General features: G+C 36.4%; 1 protein-coding gene across 1 annotated transcript in view; it reads left to right on the top strand.

The window, feature by feature from the left end:
- Window positions 1–23,555, top strand: part of LOC114334689 (uncharacterized) — a 58,660-nt gene that overhangs the window by 9,055 nt on the left and 26,050 nt on the right. The window contains exon 2 of the mRNA XM_028284790.2: window positions 23,330–23,392. Coding sequence (XP_028140591.2) covers window positions 23,330–23,392 — 63 coding nt within the window. The remainder of the gene's footprint in view (window positions 1–23,329; window positions 23,393–23,555) is intronic.

Below are 23,555 nucleotides of genomic sequence, written 5' to 3'. Positions count from 1 at the left end.
TTACAGCGATATTCTTAAGGAATAAGGCTATAACATATTAAAATAAAAAAATATGAAAAAATATTTTTTAAGAAACGCTTTTCTTTAGTTACGAGTGATTAAAATTGAAAATATAAAAAAATCAACGAACAAGCAAAAAAAATAAAAAAAATTGAAAAGTCTAACACATTCGTCAAAGAACAGCGTGGCGAGTCTTCCTCGAATAAACGGTTTTCGCCCCACGCTTTTCTTTAACGAATGTGTTAGATTTTTTCAATTTTTTTTTTTTGCTTTTTAGTTGATTTTTTTATAATATTTTTAATTTTAGTTCTTCTTCTTCTTCTTCGTCTAGCCATTCACGTCCATATCTGAACATAAGCCTGTTCAAGTCTTCCTTTCCATTGTTTTTTGTTGTACGCTACTTGTAGCCAATTTTTCCCGGCAGTTCGTTTCAGATCATCTGTCCATCTCATAGGAGGTCTGCCTCTGGGTCTTTTGTGTTCGTATGGTCTCCAGGTTAGAATTGTTCTGTGCCACTTGTTAAGATCGCTCCTAGCTACATGTCCAGCGTATTCCCATTTCAATTTTAGTGATTTTTGTACCACATCGGTGACTTTGGTTTTCTGTCTTATCCATGTGTTTGTTTTTCTGTCCTTAAGTGATATGCCAAGCATTGCTCTTTCCATCGCGTGTTGAGTGACTCTGAGTATGTTCATATTCTTTTTTGTGATTGTCCATGTTTGTGCCCCATATGTTAATATCGGAATAATGCATGCATCAAAGACTTTAGATCTAAGATGTAGTTGAATTTGCTGATTTCTGAGTATATAGTTCAGTTTGCCAAATGCTGCCCATGCTAACTTTCTTCTTCTTTTTATTTCGTCCGTTTGAATTTCCCTATTTAGTATTATTTTTTGTCCTAAGTATATATATTCTTCAACTTTTTCTATAACTTTGTTGTTTATTATTGTCATCGTTTCTTCGGAGTGCATGACTTTTGTTTTGTTTAAATTCATTTTCAGTCCTATTTTAGAAGATTCTGTGTGTAGTTCTGAAAGCATGGTTTGCAGTTCTTGTAGGTCAGTAGCTATCAGGATTATGTCATCCGCAAATCGCAGATTACTGAGATAGCGGCCATTGATGTTTATTCCCTTATATTTCCAATTTAGATTTTTAAAAAACGTCCTCCAAAACTAAGGTGAACAGTTTGGGTGATAGAGTGTCTCCCTGTTTGACTCCCCTGTTTAATGGTACAGGGTTCGAGTATTCATTTTCATTTAGGTAGTATGTAGCTGTAGCTTGGTTCATAGTTTCTTTTATTAAGTTAATATATCTGCTGTCTATTCCACAATTTTGCATTGCGTTTATTACGGCCGTGTGTTCTATAGTGTCGAAAGCTTTTTCGTAGTCTACAAATGCTATAAAACCTGGAAACTTGTATTCGTTACATTTTTCTATTAATATTTTTGTGGTTAACAGGTGATCGGAAGTTGAATAGCCTTTTCTAAAACCTGCCTGTTCATATGGTTGGTATTCATCTAATTTTCTTGTTAGTCGGGTAGTTATGACTTTGGTGAGTATTTTAAATAGGTGTGACAATAGACTGATGGGCCTGTAGTTTTCTAACTTTCGATTATCACCTTTCTTGTGTAATAAGATTACTTTAGAGTTGTTCCAGCTCTTAGGGACTTTGCCCTGGTGTAAACAACTGTCTATAAGCTTAGTTATGGGGGACATGAAAGGAGCCTCCACGTAGATTGTGATCACTTGTGAATACAATCGGGCGTCCCCTGGAAACGAGTAATGTCGGCTAATCCTTTCAACACCGGTGCACCAACAACACAGATGCAATCAAAATCAAAACGGTCTTTATCAAGGCCATTTTTGATGACGACCTCAATTAATATTGAAGGACTATCAGCAGATAAAGAAGACCTATTGTCTAATATGTGCAGAGAACATGGTGTCGATGTTCTACTGGTTCAAGAAACCCATAGAGGTACTGCAAGCCGCAGACCAAGGATTCGGGGTATGAAGCTCATACTGGAGAGACCACACGACCAATATGATAGCGCAGTCTTCGTCAGACCAGATATCGACGTAGCATCCACATCTCTAACAGATCAAAATGACATCGAGATCCTCACAGTGGAGATAAACTCCTGTACAGTAACGTCAATCTACAAACCATCAAACGCTGACTTTGCTTGTGAGGAACCGAATAACTTTCAATCACAGCAAATCAAATTCGTACTGGGTGACTTCAACTGTCACAGTGTCGCGTGGGGTTACAACGAAACAGATTCCAATGGCGAAGAACTAGAAAAATGGGCTGAAAGCATGAACCTAAAACTTATTCACGATCCAAAGCAGCCTGCGTCGTTCAACAGCGGAAGATGGCGCAGAGGTTACAACCCAGACAATATATTTGTCAGCGACAGAATTGGAGACCAGGTGACAAAAATCGTTGGAAGCGCCCTCCCAAAGACACAGCACAGACCAATAATCAGCAATCAGATACGAAATTGTTCCTTTCAAGAGAAGGTTCAACTTTACTAAAGCAAAATGGGAAAAATTCTCTGAAACATTGGATCAAGAAGTTTCCCAGCTAGAACCTTGCCCTGATTCATACGATAAATTTGTAGAAATCGTAAAGCAAGTATCACGGAAATTTATCCCTAGAGGTTGTCGAACTGAGTACATAGCGGGGCTCAATGAGGAATCTAAACCCCTACTTAAAAGATACGAACAGCTATATGAAGAAGACCCTTTCTCGGAAGCGACAATACAGGCTGGGGAGGAAATGTTACATGCGATATCCGCCAACAGAACGGAAAGGTGGTGCAAGCTGGTCACGAGTCTGAACATGAAACAAAACAGCAGACGTGCCTGGAAGCTGATTCGGAATCTTGGCAACGATCCCGCTGCTCCGGCAGTCAACATGACAGACGTCACACCCGATCAGATAGCCCATCATCTTCTAATGAACGGTAAGACGACATCAAGAAAGAACAAGGTGAGAGCTCAACGGAATATCGACGAAGAAAGAGATGTTCTAGGTACCTCTTTTTGTCCAGAGGAGATGAGAGGCGCGATCCATCAAATGAAAGATAATAAAGCGGCTGGCCTGGACGACATACGAACAGAGCAAATAAAGAACTTTGGACTAAAAACCGTAGAGTGGCTCGTAAAAATGATGAATTGCTGCATCCGTACATTACAAATCCCCAAAATCTGGAGAAAAGCTAGAGTGGTAGCCCTCTTAAAACCAGGGAAGGATCCGGCGGATACAAAGAGTTTTAGACCTGTATCTCTCTTTTGCCACCTTTTCAAGGCCTTTGAAAGAATGATACTGAACCGGATCGCAGAATATGTGGAGACTAAAATTATTCCAGAACAAGCAGGATTCAGGCCCGGAAAGTGCTGCTGCAGTCAAATTCTTAATCTCACCCAACATATTGAAGATGGTTTTGAACGGAAGGAAATAACAGGAGTAGCGTTCATAGACCTAACTGCCGCCTATGATACAGTTAACCATCAACGGCTACTCGCAAAACTCTACGAAACTACAAAGGATTTCCGACTAACAAGGTTAGTGAAATGTCTCCTCCAGAATAGACGCTTCTACGTAACGCTCCAGTCCAAGAACAGTCGGTGGAGGGACCAAAAAAATGGGCTACCACAGGGAAGTGTCCTCGCGCCGATTCTATACAACATATACACCAACGACCAAGCCATACACCAACAAACAAGGCAATTTATTTACGCTGATGATACAGCGGTGGCAGCTCAGGGAAGAACCTTCAATGAAGTCGAAGTGAAACTGACAGATGCCCTGGGAGACTTAGCTCTATACTATGATAAAAACCATCTGAAACCCAATCCCACAAAAACCCAGGTATGTGCTTTCCACCTGAGAAACAAGCATGCCCGAAGGTCGCTGGAGGTGGAATTGCGTGGTCAGATGCTGGAACACAACAAGACGCCAAAATACCTTGGCGTCCGTCTGGATAGAACTCTGTCTTACCGATACCACTGTCAAGCTAACTAATACAAAATGGGGAGCACAACCACACACTCTCCGCACTTCTGCCTTGGCATTATGTTTTTCGGCCGCGGAGTTTGGAGCACCAGTATGGGCAAACTCCGCTCACGCAAAGAACGTCGACGTGGCTCTAAATGAAACGGTCCGTATAATATCGGGTTGCCTGAAACCGACACCTATCGAAGAGGTATACCCCATTGATGGAATTGCTCCACCACCTATCAGGAGGAAGGTCACGTCAGAGGTAGAACGGAAAAAGCAGGAGACGGACCGAAGACACCCCTTATATGACCACCAAACTCAGCCAAGCAGACTAAGATCTCGGAAAAGCTTCCTGAAAACATCAAGATCCATCCCCGAAGCGCCAGAGACGCGCCGAATAGACCTATGGCAAGCGTCAGCTACCGCGACACATTTTCGTCCCTCGGAGGAAATGGCTGCTGGACACAATTTACCGTATCCGACTTGGAAAGCGCTAAACAGACTAAGAACCGGCGTTTCACGTTGTGCTAGTAACCTGAAAAAATGGGGATACCAGGAGGACGATACCTGCGACTGTGGCGCGGTTCAGACCAGCCGGCATCTACTATCATGCACAGAGATGAGAGAGACCTGCACAGAACAAGACTTAATTATAGCAAATGACAGGGCCATCTATGTGGCCAACCATTGGAAATACAGAATTTAAAGTTGTTGGTGTTCCGGACACGGAAAGTAAGTAAGTAGCTTAGTTACAATTGCAATGAGTTCCTTACCTCCTTCTAATATCATATCTGTAGTAAACTATCTTCTCCTGCAGCTTTATTTCTCTTCATGTCTCCCAATATTGTAGTTACCTCTGAAATTGTTACTTTTGGCATTATTTCCGATCCAACATTTTTTATTAATTTCCGTGCTGGTCTCATTTCACCGTCTTGTTGATGTGTTCTGTAGAGTTCCGTGTAAAATTCTTCTATTCGTTTCAGTATATGTTTTCTCTAGTTGTAATTTCATTTTCGTCTTTTCCCATTAATGATATTATCTGACGTCGTCCTAGTGTCGGTCTGAGGCATTTCATACTCTTATTTTTTTCAATAGTTGTTGTTATTAATTTTTCTTCTTCTTTTCTTTTTTGTTTTCTGATTCCTTTTCTAATCTGCCTATTAAGTTCTCTATATTCTGCGGTTCCCTTTTTGTTAGATTTATTTAAGATCTTCCTTTTTTCTATTTGTTGTAATATTTCTTTATCGAATTCATTGTGTGTCGTTTTTGGTTTTTTCAGTTGCAGAATGCTTTTGTTCACTGTTTCGGTTATAAGGTTATTCAAATCATCAATATCATTGGAGTTTATCTGTTGCATGTTAACTTGATTTAATGCATGCATTATCTTTTTATTAAATTCACTATTTTTTATTTCTTCAGATGTCCATTTGTATCTTTTTTCATGTATTCTTTTTCTTTCTAGTTTTTTGTTTATTACTAGTTTTGTTCTTATTAGTCTATGCATGGTGGCTTCCTAGGTCAAACTGATTTAATACCGATACGTCTTTTACTAGGTTTCTATTTTTCGTTAAGATATAATCTATTTCATTCTTTGTCTTTTTATCGGGGCTCATCCATGTCCATTTTCTGCTTGGTTTTTTTATTGAAAAAGGAGTTCATTGAGTACACGTTATGTTCATTCATGAAATTGAGAAGCATTTCTCCTCTATCGTTTCTTTGCCCGTAGCCATAATTGCCAATTAAATGTTCATAATCTTCTTCTTTTTTGCCCAATTTAGCATTAAAATCTCCTAATAGTATTTCGTAGTTTGCTTTATTTGTTTCTATAGCTGTTCTTATTTCATCATAAAATATTTCTACTTCTTCTTCATCGTTCTAAGAATATAGCCAAATTGTCATCTTGTGGCAGCCGGGTCCTGCCCAGGGATTCTTGGCACCCCCTCTTCCGTCTGTTGTTTGATCGCTGCCTTGATCAAGACTTTGGGAAGTGCTGGGGACTGGGGGCCTTTTCTTTTTTGTGCTATCCATTGACTTGAAGGTTTGGACCGTTATCTCCTCACGCTGGTCCAGTGCGGGTTGAGGAGGGAAGGATTTGGGTAGGTTTGGGTTGGTGGGTAGGATATAGGGACTAGGATCCGCTTCTCTCCCGGAAGAGGATTGGGAGAAAAAGCCGAGCTCGCGTACGCAAGGGCAGGGGCGCATCCCTGAAGCAGACTTGTCTTTACTGGGATCGTAAAGAGAGTCTACCCGCTACCCCAGCGGTAATAATATTAATACTAATATTAAGCGGTCTTAATTTTAGTTACCTACTCGTAACTAACGAAAAGCGTTTCTTAAAATTTTTTTTTCATATTTTTTTATTTTTTACTTTTTAGTCTTACACTTTTCAAACATTAAAATATGTCGTCATGTTTATTAAAATATGTATAAAACATATGATGTACTAACATGAAAAGTAGTCGGAATGGACAAAAAATTTGAAACTTTGTTTATTTATGAAGCATAACGTAAACCAAAAATGAATAACCACTTTCAATTTCGTTGCAACTCGAAAATACAGCCGCATCATATTCTAGTCAGGAGGCACATATGCTATCAAAAGACTAAGTTTTTCACCCGTATGGCTTGCAAATTGTAGAAGCCTCGGAGGTGTAACCAGAGAAGATTCCCATTGTTTTCAGTCTGGTGGGATGTAGAGTAACATTATGTTGCTTTATATGTCATTAGAGTGAAAACTTAGTCTTTTGATAGCAGTTACCGCTAGGGCATCTATGCCATTTCGTTCGTTGCGATCCGTAACTGCACGCCGGCCGGGGTCTGTTTTGGTTGGATCGGGGAGAGCAGCATATGTGCCTCCTGATGAGAGACTAATAAGTTTCGAAACCGGTAGAGGTGCTTGCTGCACTCTCTGATTGGACTAGAATATGATGCGGCTGTATTTTCGAGTTGCAACGAAATTGAAAATGGTTATTCATTTTTGGTTTACATGTTTACTCTGATAGGAGTACGAAGGGAACCATTCTCGTTGGAACTTTACCGCGCTGAGCAGATGGTACGTGAATTATAAATTGTAAAATTCCCTCATATTCCTTAGTCTCAGCATCCGTATGGCTTGCAAATTGTAGAAGCCTCGGAGGTGTAACCAGAGAAGGTTCCCATTGTTTTCAGTCTGGTGGGATGTAGAGTAACATTATGTTGCTTTATATGCCATTAGAGTGAAAACTTAGTCTCATAACGTAAACATTTAAGGTAAAAAGTGAAGTTATGTATAGTTCATATCATTAGATACAATCCGTAAAAGTTTCAAGTTTTTACATTGTAAAAAACAAGAGAAATTAAGCATTTTCCATTAAAATCGTTTTTTTATTTAAACAATTAATAAACATAAAAAAAATTATTGACTAGATATTCGTGTATTGTTCCCGCGAATGCATATGTCTGCAAATTTTCATTCATTTGCATTGGAGAAAAGGCAGTCAAACGTCTAAAGATTTGACGCAAACTATTGAACTAAATAAAAGCGGTTAATAAAAATCACTCATACCGGGCAACAGGTTTAAAAAATTCAAGACATAAAAAATGTTCCAATTTTAAGATGGTGCGTTAATTTATCGGAGTAGTGTACATATGTATTTAAAAAATATCTAGAGGTTTGTTCAACCTTAATAAAAGTCCATATCTCCACCTTAAGGATGTTGCTTAACGAAGTAAATATATCCGCTACTACGTTAGTAAATACACAACATTCTATTTTGAGAAATTCGTAATGAATTAATATTTATTGTTAATATGTACGTATGCAGTAATCATTTGCAAACGAAAAACGGAAGTCTGCGTATTTTCAGCAGGCTTTTGTATCTATTTTCGGCAGTATGAAATTAATAACTAATAACTACCTAAGTATAAAGAAAGAAAATAAAAACAATAAATACGTACTGCATATAAGCCTAATAATTATAGGTATCTAAAAAAATTTATTTAATAATTACAGTAAAATCTGCGATATCCGGATCAATATGGCGACAGACCGATCCGGATATGAAAAAATCCGGATATCAAAACCACTTCTGTGAACTTATTTTATAGTCTCTGAAGCGTTTTCTCCTTCATACATTCCAGTAATCAACGCCGTCAATAACTTTCGTCGATAGACACGTTTTATAGATTCTATAATACATTATTTCGCCATCTTTTAGTTCTTTTAGGTCGGGATGAGAGGGTGCGTTGTCCAACAGCAGGACTGCCTTTCTCGGTAGATCCGGACGGCAGAACCGTCCGGATATGAGGAGGTCCGGATATGACAGGTCCGGATATGGCAGGTTGTACTGTAATCCAAAAATTCTAACATTTCATCTATAATAAGTATACAGTTTGTCAATTTGAAAAGGTGCCACGCTTTATAATTTGGTCCCTATAGAAAATCTGAAAATATGCAAAAACACGTCAAATTGATTTGTGAAGGGGATATTTTTAGTCGAGGAAATGAAGCTGAAAAAATGGCAAAACCTCGCAATTTTTTCGTCCAGTATCGATTTGTACAAAAATTTGGGATTAGGCTCATTACACCCTCTAGTTCATTTTCTATATTGAGCTGTTGTACGCTTTTGGTTTTTTAAGGGTGAAAACTACCCCTAATTGTAAAAAATTATAAAATAACATTTTAAACTTTAATATTGTCAACATTTGGTTCTTATTAGTTACATAATGATTGTTTTATGATTTAAGATATACTATCATAATATTTCAACCCTTAAAACCAACCTTGTTGGAACTGTATATAAAAAATTTACTTATCCTAAAATAATAATTTCGGCTTGCATCGATTTACATAAAAATTTGGGATTAGGATCATCTTACCCTGTACTTTATATTTATGTCATGCTTAAGGGCATTGATTATTTTTAGGGGTGTAAACTACCCTCTATTGTCAAAAATTATATGAAAACATTGTAAACTTTAATATGGGTAAAATTTGATTTTGATTGGTTAAATAATGATTGTTTTATACTTTAGGATATAATATCATAATATTTCAACCCTTAAAAACCACCCTTGATAACATTACAGTTTTTATAAGTAGGGGAGAGTTGGACAAAACGGGATACCATTCTTGTTTATTTTTATTACGGAAAAAATGTTAAAGAAATTATCATATTATTATTTTTTATAGGTATAACATTTATTGAAGCACACAAAAAACATATTTTTAGCTATTTTTAATGACTGAAAAATAATAAAAAAAATATTTATTAAAGCCCTGCACATCCCGTTTTAGCATAACACGGTTGGATAAAACGGGATAGGTTCACAATATTTAATTTTTTGCATAAAATTATCTAAAAAGTATATTTAAGTAGATATAAGACTGCAAAGCAAAATTTACCTTTGAAGAAAAAATATCTTCAGTAGTCAGAAACTTGAAAATAGGCCTTTTATTTGTTTTATTGCAAAATGGGAAATAAGACCTTTAATTTAGGACTAGATACATATATCAGAACAAAAGTCACATAAAAATATGTTGTTCTTTCTGCAGTATGAGAACACGCTTTATTGCCATTTAAAACATTAATAGGCCAACAAATGAATAGGTGGATAAAACAAGACCTAAAAAACTGTATCCCGTTTTATCCAACTTATAAGTGTCCCGTTTTGTCCAACTCAGACATTTTTCAAAACAAACTCCTTAGGCTCCTTCCTAAACGTGAAAGTAAAATTAGATAGACTACATATGAGAATATTCGTTAATGAGTGCTTAATTAAATGTAATAGTCACCGGAATTAAATGTTTAGATATATAGGCAATATAATGTAGAAAACAACGCACTTAAAAGTACAAAGTACCAAAAAAAGTCAAACAATTCTAAACACAACAACTTTTCATCAAATAATGGCATCGAGGTAAAACGAACTGAGAATGTTAAAATGACGACTGAGAACAAGTTTTCGTCGTTGTCTGATTGATAGCAGCACTAGTTGGGTCTCTAGGCTAGGTATCCCGTTTTATCCAACTCTCCTCTAGATATTTTAATAGATCTATACAGAAAAAAAAGTAGAATTAAATAATTACAAAAACATTTATTTACACAAAAATACGAATTTACAAATATGTACAAATACAAATACAAATAGTTTTTTAGCCATCTTCCAGTATACGAACCGGTTCTGTGGTATTATACATACATTGAAAATTATCCATAAGCGGACTATCCGAATTTTTCGAAAAAAAAATCGTTTTATAAACATAGCTCCTTTATTTTTGGCGATAAAAAGTTTTTCAAAAATGACTTTGTAGGATTTTTGAAGAGTTATAAGACTGTGTAATCTAAATTCCGTAAGATCCCTTAGTTTTTAATTAGGGTGGGTTTAAAAGGCTCGAATAAGGAGGTGTTTGCTCGTAAATAGAGGTTTTAAACAGCTATATCTCGCTAACTGTTCACTATAATGAAAATCTATGCACAAGGGAATTTTAGTTATTAAAAAAGCTACAATTTAGTAGTCCATCATTTTTTTAGTATCTCCAGTATTTTCGGAGATATTTTGAAGTAAAAGGTGAAAAATGGGAAATTCCAAAAAATTAATTTTTCTTTAAACTCCAATTTTTCTAAAATTAGGCCTTTTAAATAGGTCAAACTTCTTGGGTGTATTGATAATGCAAATATAAAAGGAATTACAGAAAGGAGAAGACCAATTTTTAATTAGGAGGGTAGTTAGGGGGTTGTTTTCACTGATTTTTTCATAGAGAAAAACAGGTACCGACATTTTTTTGATCATAAGTCGCTTGCTTTTTAGGCTAGAAACTTTCCATTATTATTTGTTGAAAGGCCTAACTATATACTTGAAAAAAGATTATTTAAGTTTTCCTCGAAAAATGCAAAGTTTTTCCGTTATTTTACTTTGAATATTTCAAATTGTGCATTTGACGAAAAAAGCTAACTTTCAACATGCCGTATCTCGGTTTGTATTAGTCTTAAAGATATTACAGAAAAAGAATTTGGTTTGTGTTACTAAAAGATACAATTTTGACATCTACAGTTTTTTTGATGAAATGCATATTTTTCGATGTATTCTTAAAAAACTCTTTAAAAAAGTCAATTTTTTCATCGAAAAACTGTTACTTTCAAGCGCGGATAACTCGAAAAATATTAGTTTTACGAAGAAAATGTAAAAACATTTATTTCTTAGAATTACCTTTTACATCGATTTACATGGTTAAAATGTAATAAAAAATTCCCGCCCCCGAGATGGGGCGGCAACCACCCCCAAGGTTTTAGCGTACAGCGGCATGATATAGAAAATGATTCTTGGACTATTCCCTACCTTCTGTGAAAATTTCAAGTAAATCCATGTTGGACGAAAAAATTTCGAGCCAAAATGCTTCATTTCCTCGACTATTTGTAGACCAGTTATCAACTCAATTACATCAACCCTGTAACGGGGCGCACCATAGATACACGTAGGTTAGGCAAGGTCCGAAAAATAGCGTAACGCGGAGCAGTTCGGGTCGGTGGTCTATCTATCTCTCTCTACTGGCGGTTAGCTTTCTCTCTCTAGCATATGATGGCCGCTGCCTCTGTGTCGTTCCATTACTCCCACCTCTTGGTAGATACGCTCACACTCGTACGACAGACAAAGATAGCTAGACGACTGTACTTGATATTGGCGTTACACCCTGATGCAATCAGCGGCATATAACTAGCCTGATCTATCGTTAATATATCTATGCTCACTACCCCCAAAATCTTTAATGAAAAGTGGGGTTGAGTGATGCCTCATTTTTAAGGTCGTTCAACTGCTTTGAGATAATTTTTTATCATCTTCCTTTGATATTTCAGCATCAGCAACTTTTCCTTTCTTTGACTTTTTATTTGTATCTATCATTTTCTCTTTCTACCTCATCACCATCACTGGCTCGACAACCCTTTCTGGGTCTTGGCCTGTTCTAGGATTCTTCTCCATTCTGATCTGTTTCGTGCTTTTTTTCTCCAGTTTTTTACTTTTAAGGTTATTATATCATTTTCTATTTGTTTTAAATATCTCAGCTTCGGTCTTCCTCTTGTTCTTTTTCCTACTGGCATCTGTTTGAATATTTTGTTTGGTATTTCGATTTCTTCCATTCTTTCTACATGTCCCATCCAACGCAGCCGTCCTATTTTAATGAATGTTATGATATCCGGATCCTGGTATATTTTGTATAGTTCAAAGTTGTACCTTCTTCGCCAAATTCCGTTTTCTTTTGTGTCCTTATATATGTGTCGCAAGATTTTTCTTTCAAAGGTGGCTAGCAATGCCTCTATCATTTCTCTTCTTGATCTTGCGATTATGTCCACATCATCTGCAAATGCTAGTATTTGCACGCTTTTATTAATGATTGTTCCTCGAGTGTTGACTGTTGTGTCCCTCATTATTTTCTCGAGTACGATGTTGAACAAGATGCATGATAGAGCGTCTCCCTGGCGTAGTCCCTTTTTCACATCTATTGTTTCCGTTAGTTCGTTTTGTATCCGGATTTTACTTTCTACTTTTAGAGATTCTTTTATCGATATAGTTCTATTAGTTGTGTTGGTATATTAAATTCTTTCAGTGCTTTTATTAAGAATTCTCGGTTTATATTGTCATATGTGCTTTCGAAGTCTATGAAGAGATGATGTGTGTCGATGTTATATTCACTTGTTTTTTTTTCGAGGATCTGTCGCAGAACAAATATCTGGTCTATTGTTGACTTCTGTCTACAGAAGCCAGTTTGGTATTTGCCAACTATTTTTTCAGCGTGTGGTCTAAGTCTTTCATAAATGACGTTGGACATTATTTTGTATGCTGCATTCAGCAGCGTGATTCCGCGGTAGTTTCCACATTCTAACTGATTTCCTTTTTTATGTAATGGTACAATAATACCGCTATTCCACTCCGCTGGTAGCTGTTTATTTGACCATATCTTTGTTATCAATTCATATATTGTTTTCTGTAGCACGTCTCCTCCTTCCTTCAGTTATTCTGATGCTACTTGATCCGATCCCGGTGATTTATTGTCCTTTAATTTGTCTACTGCTGTTCTAATCTCGGCTATTGTTGGTGGACTCTTTTCTCTGTTGTCTGCTAGTCTAATGGTATATCAGGGTTCGTCTCACTCCCATCTCCTTCAAGCTTTTCCGTAAAATGTTCTGTCCATCTTCTTAGTATCTCTTGCTGTTCTGTCAATATATTACTTTCCTTATCTCTACACATCGTTGTTCTCGGTTTGAAGTCTTCTGATTTTGTTCAGTTTCTGATAAAATTTTCTTGTCTCTGTTGATTTACTTAGTTCTTGCAGTTCTTGAAGTTCTTTGTTCATATATTCTCTCTTTTTTCTTCGGTGAGTTTTCTTTTCTTCTTTGCGCAGTTGTTTATATTCTCCCTCTCAGTGGCGTGCGGTGACTTTTTCGAAAGGGGAAGCGATTCAATAAGGATATAAAAATATTTTCTTAAGAGTCGAGGGTCTAGCAATTTTCCACCTGATAACACTCTGATGCACAGGGGCTCTCTATCAGCAAAGTACTTAATTATGTGAGACGTCCTGCGTACAAGGACTCACACATTAAATCCGTGACGCGTGAATGCGTGAGGCACTCTATTCCCGCTATTTCTAGTGACTAGTGACCTATCATTGATCTGTATTGCTAGCTCGGGCCTTGAGTCCTCGCGCCGGGCTTGGTTTTCTAAAGAAGAATCCTATTTAAAAAAAATATACTCCGAGGCATTTTCCACAACACACAACTTTCACTAAAATGACACTTATTTATACTCGAGGTCTATTCTCCTATCAACTTCTGATAATTGTTGAATGCAGTCTTTTTTAATGGATAATAGGGCTAACTTTCAAAGTCTGTCTTCGCTTGTTGAATTTCTTTTAAACTATTAATTTGAAACTTTTAATGCATCTTAATACTGCAAAACTTCGTTCAACTGATGTACTTGTGGCTGGGATAGTTATTAGTACTAATTCACACAACTTGACCACTTCACACAGCGACTTGTTTAAACCAGTAATTATAAAGAAATCCCAGATTTCTGGGTATCGCTTTATCATTCATGTCAGTTGTTTCATAAATGATACTTACTTAACTGAGAATGCAAAGCTGGGATATCAAAAAATTTTCATTATTTAATCGTAATGACATAAATTCCTCTGTGGGAAATTTTTGATGTATTATAATTAGAAATGTTAAGATTATATATAATTCTACAAATTTTAAATCGTTAAAATTTCTCTTTGAAAAGGTCTCTTTGTTTCCTCTGTTTTCTCTGTCTCTCTGTCTCCGAAATTATCAATCTTCATTATTTTTCTTTCATGTTCAAACCCCATATGTTCCGTTTTATCCCAAATATTTTTAAACTGCTCTCGTTTTTTTAATTATCGTATTAATAAAGTCATCAATTTGTCTTATACAAAATGCAATACCATTTGATTTCTGTAAAATGTCAAATAAAAGATCAGTAAAAGGAAATATCTCTGCAAAAAATTTAAATCGAAATATTCTTTAAGCGAATGTATGTAATACCTAAGCACCCCTTAGCAGCAGTAACAGTCGGAGCATCTCACTTTCGGGAAGGCGATACGACGAGCGCTTCCATGGCATACCAAAATTCGCGCGACTAGTGGCTGCGGTCATTGAACCCTGACCAATTTTAAAAGGGACAACTGCATGACAAGCGGCGATTTTGAGATGCGCTTCTGCCAGTAGTGGACCAAATACTTGAATTGTGTGCATATTGAGTTCGTTCGTACGCGAATAATTTTTAATATTTTTCAATGCCTATTGGCTAGGTAATATGTAGATTATTTGGATTAGAGAAAGAAATTTTATTATTAAATATTAATTAATAATATATTTTCTTATATCGACGAATAAACAGGGAAGCGGCGCTTCCCCCGCTTCCATGGACCGCACGCCTCTGCTTCCTCTGCATGTCGGGTTCTGTGTCCCTGTTGCATCAGTAAATATGCTCCGTTTTTTCTGTCTGTTATAATCTGACAATCTTCGTCAAACCAGTCATTCGTTCTTGTTCTTCTTTCTTTACCTTCTATGCCTAATACTTCTTTAGCTGTCTCTTTTATGATTTCTCTGCACTCTTCCCACTCCTTATTTGGGTTTTCATGTTTTAGTCTGTTTTCTAGTGTGATGCTTATCTTTTCTTTATATTCTTTATTTTTATTTGTTTCTTCCTTCTACCTTACATCGTTCATGTTCAGAGCCTCTTTCCTTTTTGATGTTTGAAATTCTAGCCCTTACCCTACTTTCGACCAGATAGTGATCAGAATCCGCATTTGCCCCTCTTCTGGTGCGGACGTTTATTATATTCGATTGGTGTCTCGAGTCTACAGTAACATGATCTATCATATTTACTGTCAGTCCATCTGGGTATTTCCAGGTACCTTTGTGTATATCTTTGCGAGCGAAGTATGTGCTGGCAATCACCATGTTAAGTGATCTTGCTAGGTTTATTAACCTATTGCCATTGTCATTTGATTGCTCATGGAGACTGTGCCTGCCTATTGTGGGTTGGAATTGCTGTTCTCTTCCAACTTTGGCGTTTAGGTCTCCATAGATTATTTTTATATCATTTTTTGGGCATGACTGATATGCGGACTCTAGTTCATCATAAAACTCTTCTTTAATTTCATCTTCTTTTTCTTCTGTCGGGGCATGCGCATTAATTAGACTGTAATTAAAGAAACGTTCTTTTACTCTTAAAATGCACATTCTGGCACTAATGGCTCTGAAATCTCTTATAGTATGTTTTACTCTCTTGTTTACTATGAATCCAGTGCCCAAGACGTGATCTTTAAGATCGCAGCTGTAGAAAATCGTATGGCTTCTTTTTTCCATTATATTGTTTCCAATCCACCTCATTTCTTGTATGTCAGTTATGTCTATTTTGTATCTATTTAGTTCATTTAAGAGATTTTGGAGAGCTCCCAATCTATACAAGGTTCGAATATTCCATGTCGCAACCCTCAAATCGTGTTCCTTTTTCTCGCACAGTCGTCGTCGTTTGATCAGTCCGGCTTTTCTTCCTTTCACGTTCATAACTCGTAGTTTTTCTAGGAGGAGGTAGTTAACCTTCAGCCCAACCCCCTATTCATCGGAGGACCAGGACTCCCTTCTTCGTCAGCCCTGACCCCACCTTCCACTGGGGTTGGTTACCCAATCTCCAGTGGGGTTGCTCAGGTTACCGGTGTGTACCAGCTTGGAGGTGAAGATAGGAATTGAGTAGGAAAGGCTAAGTGATGCCAACAGGATACGACATCATGTATTGTGCTTCACTACCCCTTTACACACCTCTCTTTCTACCTGCTTCTGTATTTTTTCTTTCTTCCTCAGTCTTTGTCTTTTGCTTTAAAATATTCTAGGCATTGTACAGATGTGGCACAGTAAGAACTTGATCTTTGCACTTTATCTTTTTTTGGTATGGGTGTAAAGCGTGACCTACTCAACAGATTGATGATGTTGTACTTTACATTCTGGCATTTTTTTCGATAGGTACTTTTTCTTTACATGGATTGTCTGAATTTTCCGGTGATTTAGGTAGAACTGATATCTGACTTATCTCTTCTGTTTGTGTCGATATCTAGTGTTTATTAAATTCACTGATATCTGAAACTGAAATTCTTTCTATTGACAAAGTACTTGTTTCATGCTGTTCCATGTCTGTCTTTAACACTGTCTTTAATATTACCATGGTTCATCGAATATTATGGGTTCCATTGAACTATTGTCATAATCAAGTATTTCTGAGGCTAGAGGAACCTCACCTTCTAAATTATATTAAAGCAACTCTTGATATCCCTGCTCACTTTTAATGCTCAAACAATTTGGTGTTCTTGAGTATGAAAATAGTTACTGGTGTTCGCGAGGGCATCGTTTGTATGATCAGGATGGGACGGATCATGTTGTCAGTGTTATTTTCGTTTACACGGGTTTTCAATTTTCTCCAGAGAAGAAAAATATTTTATCTCCTAATTCTTCTTCTTGATGTGCCTATCCGTGACGAATGTTGGCGATCATCATGGCAATCTTTATCTTATCTGCAGCACGCGGAAAAGCTGCACAGATGTTGAGTTGAACCAGCTTCTGAGGTTTTCTAAACAGGATGTTCTTCTTCTTCCTGGACCTCGCTTTCCAAATATTTTTCCTTGCAGGATGGCTTGTAGGACGGCATGTCTGGATTCATTTCGCATAATATGTCCAAAGTATTCTAATTTTCGGGTTTTTATGGTTGTCAGTACCTCTCGGTTCTTCTTCATTCTTCTGAGGACCTTCTTATTTGTCGGTCAGTCCACGGGATTTTAAGAATTCTCTGATTCTTAAGCCACATTTCAAGTACTTTTCAATTTTCTGCACATATCTTCTTTTAAGGTCCACGATTCATAAAAAAGACATAGAAGAACAGATTATTACTTTTACACCAAGAGAGAAGTTGTGGTCTTGAAGAAGGTCCTTATATAGTTGAAAGTAGATCTGGCTTTTCCGTTGCGCGTGCTTATCTCTTGGTTGTTTGTCAATTCTTCATTTATTATGGTTTCGAGGTAGTTGTAGTTCGAGGATTGCATCATCTTGGCGTGCTGTACTCGATCAAACGCTTTCTCGTAATCAACAAGACATGCGTATCTATATGTCGAAATTAACGTCTCTGCATCTCAGGAATAAGACTTGTATTGAGAACAAAGCCTCTCTCGTACCATTAGCATTTATGAACCCGAACTGGTTGGGGGAAATGTGACCTCCATATAGCTTGTACATTCTCTAATTGATTATCTTTAAGAACAATTTTAAAAGATGACTCATCAGGCTTATCGTAGGCATTCTTTGCATTGTTTGGCTCCTGGTTTCTTGGAAGTGTCATAAACTCAGACTTCAGCCATTCTGTTGGTATTTCTCCAGACTTGTACCTATATTATGTTGTTGGGTATATTTGTGATTATTGCTATTCACTCGTTGTGTATTAGTTTGTCACACATCTTCTAATAGGACTTCCCAATTCTCTGTTTTGTTTTAAATGCTAACGTCTGTTCTTTTCCATTATTTTTGTTTGAAAGAACTTTAAAAATTTACATACTCCAAAGTATTGTTTTTTGACTTATATGGTCGGTTCTTTGCAGTGGCGCACCCAGGGGGTTTTGGGGTTAACCCCCCCCCCAGGGCATATAAAAATTATAAAGACTAGTAGGAAAATGTAATAACTTGTCTTTCAGAAACAATAGAAAAAAATTTCGGTGCCCAAGCGAAGCTAGGACAAATAATCCCCGGACAAATAATCCCCGCAATTTTTTTTGGACAAAATATCCCCACAAAAAAATCCCGGACAAAAAATCCACCAAGAAATATTTGCTGCCAAATAGATCTCTAAAAATTTTCCCGTGAATGCAATCGACTCAAATGTTTTTCAGCCTCAGTGCGTGAGAGCTATAGCAATCGCCATGAAACCGCTTTTTGGCACGCAAATAATGATTAGCAATTAAGATTAAGCATTGTAATTTCGATTACCAGATTTCGAATTTCAATTCCTTGCCCTAAACTTCAAATTTTACATGACAAACGAGTGTGAGTTTTTTCAAAAGTCGTGGAGGATATGGGAATGCTCTAAGGCTATGGGAACCATGTTGTAATTATTCGCTTAAATCTTTTACTTACTCTGCTTTGAAGAACTATGTTCAAAATATTGCCTATTCGTGATGAGAGAGAACTGCTGGTCCTGAAAACGATAATCTTGACTGTAATGCAAAAAACCTGTTACTTTTTGTAAATTTAACGTCAAAAATATTTAGTTATTATCATCATCAATGGCGTTATAACTCTTCGAGTGTCCTTGCGAGTGGTTTACTATTGGCTTCCATGTGCCACTATTTACCATTGTCTCACTCCCATTTTCTCCAGATCTTCTCTGACTGCACCTTTTTCTAGGCCATCCTACAGACTTTCTCCCATCTGGCCTCTCCCCGAGCAGCTATGTCTGGTTTGATTTTTGGATAAATTTTTAGCATGGCATATTCTAAGGCCAGGTTAAATAACAATGAGGACAACCGATCTCCCTGTCTCAGTCCAGAATTTACGCAGAAAGCATTTGATATTTCCCCACCTCTTCTAATACGTGTGCTCGTGTGCAAAGAAGTTACTTACACACATTTGCGTTACCGCAGTTAGTTTTTTGGGTACGCCCAGCTCGACCATTGTATAGGGCCTTTCATCGATTGTTATTTGTTTCGAGCTTCTGTCATATGTTGTATAATCTGTGTATAATATTAATATACACGGATTATACGACACAAGACAGAAGCTCGAATCAAATGACTGTGAATGAAAAGCTCTATTCCATAGTGTAGGATGATTAATTAAATCATAAGCCTGTTTGAAATCTATAAAAATCTGATGCACGTGTTAATTATACCCCCAATCCTTTCAAGCATTTGTCTAATGGTAAATATTTGATCAACAATCGATCTTCCGGGCCTAAAATCACACTGGTAGTCAGCAACTATTTCTTCGGCGTATGGTAGTAATCTTTTTAGTAACATAACGAAAAATATGTAGTCATCAGTTTCAATTCACTGCAAACAACATTTCAGAAACCTGCTTCAAAAGCTTTCAAAAGCTATGTCAAAAACCTGTGTTCTGCGTTTTCATAACAAAGCTAAACATTCTTAATAGCGCAAAAATTTTTCACGGATTCACACAGGTAATAGGCAATGTTTTGAACTTAGCTATTCAAGACAGAGTGAGCAAAAGATTTAAGCGAATAATTACAAGATGATTCCCACAGACTTAGAGGATTCCCCATATCTTCCACAATTTTTGAAAAAACTCACACTCGTTTGTCATGTAAAATTTGAAGTTTTCGGCATGTAATTGGAATTAGAAATTACAATAATTCATGCTTAATCGTAATTACTAATCATTATTGTCGTACCAAAAAGCGGTTTCATGACCATTTCTTAAGGCAAGCCGCACACCAAAGAAACATGAAACGAAAAACATGAAACATGAAACGTGAAACATGTTTCATGAAAATAAAACACTGCTAAACAAATCTCAAAATCCGCCTACCAATGAAACGAGTGTGATTCATGCTCATGACACATTTTTATTTTCGGAGAGTTTCATAAATGACCGGACGTATATTTGTTTAGCAGTGTTTTATTTCCATGAAACGTAATTTACGTTTCATGTTTCTTTGATGTGCGGCCTGCCTTATGCACTGATGCTGAAAAACAGAGTCGATTGCGTCCACGGGAAAACTTTTAGAGAACTATTCAGTAGCAAATATTTCATGGGGATTTTTTGTGGGGATATTTTGTCGAAAAAAATTTGTGGGGATTATTTTTCCGGGATTTTTTGTGGGGATTATTTGTCCGGAGATTTTTTGTCTGTGGATTTTGGTCCAGGGATAATTTGTGGGGATTTTTTCTCAGGGATTATTTATTATTTGCCCGAACCCCGCCCAAGCCAACCCCCCCTAGAGGAAAATTCTGGGTGCGCCACTGGTTCTTTGGTCGGTCTTTTTATCTTTAACACCTTCGCTGCGCATGACTCCGATCGAGGACAGTAACCCGTTGATTTTTATGACGATGGTATATTTTACTTAGTACGAGTACGACTCCTACGTTACTGTAGTTAATGATTGTCAGGGTGTGAGTGAGGACTTGAAGTGTTAAAAATTTTTACCCGTTCTTTGCTGTGATAGTTTCGTTATTCAAAATGGCGAAAAGTATGCAGAGTCCTTTAAAGTGTAAAAAACAGAAACTTGTATTTAAAAATCCACAAAAACTGTCCTCCAGGTTACCTACCTATAGTATAGTATAGTTGATCCAAAAGATAGCATAGGTAACCCAGACATCCAAAGTGAAAGTTATCCTTCAACACCAAATTGTTCTATATGGTCCACACAATGTCCACAAAAAAGTCATACCATTTTGAGCGTCGGGTTTGGGGTGGGGGGGATAGGGGGGAGAAATTGGTAAATTCGTAGTTTTTTAAGTTTTTCGCCAATATTTCTAAAACTATGCGGTTTAGCATAAACAATCCTCTATACAAAATTGTTCTACATTAAATTTGAAATAAAAAAGGCCCTATGCATAATCTTTCTAAAATGAATGGTTCCAAAGTTACGGAGGTAGTATAGTATAACTGGTCCAAAAAAAAGGCCTAACCCAAACATCCAAAGTAAAAGTTTTCCTCCAACACCAAAATGTTCTATATGGTCCACATATTGTTCAGTAAAAAGTTACACCATTTTGAGCGTCCGGTTTGGGAGGGAGCTGGGAGAGAAGCCGGTAAATTAGTAGTTTTTTTTACGTTTTTCGTCAATATTTCTAAAACTATGCTTTAGCGTAAACAATGTTATATACAAAAATGTTCTACATGAAATTTAAAACAAAAAATGTTCTATACATAATTGTTATAAAATCAACGGTTCCAGAGTTACGGAGGGTGAAAAGTCGAGGTTTTCGATACTTTTTATATTTTTTTGGGCAATATTTATGATATAACTACCCCAAAAACCCAGACATCCAAAGTGAAAGTTATCCTCCAACACCAAATTGTTCTATATGGTCCACATAATGTTCAGAAAAAAGTCACACCATTTTGAGTTGATTTTATAACAATTATTTATAGAACCTTTTTTGTTTTAAATTTTATGTAGAACATTTTTCTATGGAACATTCCTTACTCTAAAGCATAGTTTTAGAAATATTGACGAAAAACGTAAAAAAACTACTAATTTACCGACTTCTCCCCCATCTCCCACCCCAAACCGAACGCACAAAATGGTGTAACTTTTTACTGAACAATATGTGGACCATATAGAACAATTTGGTGTTGAAGAAAAACTTTTACTTTGGATGTCTGGGTTAGGCCTTTTTTGGACCAATTATACTATACTACCTCCGTAACTTTGGAACCGTTCATTTTAGAAGGGTTATACATAGGGCCTTTTTTATTTCAAATTTAATGTAGAACAATTTTGTGTAGAGGGTTGTTCATGCTAAACCGCTTAGTCTTAGAAATATTGACGAAAAACGTAAAAAACTACGAATTTGCAGATTTCTCCCCCCCAAACCCGACGCTCAAAATGGTGTGACCTTTTTCTGAACATTATGTGGACCATATAGAACAATTTGGTGTTAAAGGATAACTTTCACTTTGGATGTCTGGGTTTGGGTCTAACTATACCATACTACTAGTATTTCAAAAATTTGTATAGTCAATAAGACATAAACAAAGAGAAAGCATTGCAAAATATGCTCCGAAAACAAAATTAAAAATCGTGGACGACAACATATCGATGCCTCAGAAGCCAATCGATGTAAGTCAATAAGTGTTTAAAATGAGATACTTACTAAGATGTTTCTGAATGTAGTTGCAGAAATATAAGTATGTAATTCTTAAAAACAAATAAACCGTCTTTATCTATCATAATATGGGTAACATATTCATAAATACAAACAAGGAAATAATAATATTATTATATATAATAATGTGTGTTAAACTTCAATAAGTCATTTTTAGGGAGAATTGACTTGTGAGGCATCTATATATCACTGCGAAAAGTGTCCTGATCAACCTGGATTTTGTGTTGAAGAATATAAGAATGCTTTGAAATTGTTTATAATATGTGACTCAAATTTCTGTATTTTATAGAATAAATAAACTTCTATAATAGTAAATAATTATTTTTCTAAAAAAATTTGCCTTGTGCCGATCGGAGCCAGTCAGCCATACAGTAGATATAAATTATTCTTAGCTCAGGTGCGCAAGACTTCCATCGGAGTCAAAAATTCAAATCACCTTTTATAAATAAATATACACTTTCTTTCATTAATTTAATAATATTATATACATATTCTAATATCAATGTCAATGATATTTTAGAAAAAAGTTATTGCCGCTCCTGGGTAACACCTCTTTAGAAAAGGCAGCAAAATATTTAAAGCTGCACTTCTTTTCGATTGCACAAGTAGGGTTTTCGAAACTTCACATCTTCAGCTACAAATTCCACTCAATATGCCATCTTCGTGAAAGTATTTCCCGTGACGTGAGATTGTTCGTAATATGAGAGTTTAGACCATCGTTTTTTAGGCATATTTCGAATGCCTCATTATTGTTGCCAAAACTCAAAAGCGAAATTTCATTTGTAGATTAGGCTCTAAAACAATGATATTCCACCGCCACCGGTCAATGGAAGTGATAGATTTTATTGATCTCATGAAAATCGTAAAAATAACAGCTTTATAGAAACTGACTTTATGTGTGACAAAATTACCTTTATTTAGACTAATTATTTTTCCAGATTGGACAATTTGAAGCGGCCAGAATTGTCAAGAAATATAACATTGACGGAAAGTTTCTATTGGTAAGATTTTAATATAGATTTAGAAATAAAATATATATACCTATCAACATCAAGCCTTCTGCGCCCAAAGTTGAATATAGGCCTCGCCTAATTTTTTCCAGTTCTGTCGAGTTTGAGTTTCCTGCAGCAAATTCCCAGCGATTCTTTTGACATCGTCTGTCAC

The sequence above is a fragment of the Diabrotica virgifera genome, chromosome 2 (genome assembly GCF_917563875.1).
Source record: "Diabrotica virgifera virgifera chromosome 2, PGI_DIABVI_V3a".
Taxonomy (NCBI): Eukaryota; Metazoa; Arthropoda; class Insecta; order Coleoptera; family Chrysomelidae; genus Diabrotica; species Diabrotica virgifera.
This window is presented reverse-complemented; position numbering and strand designations above follow the sequence as displayed.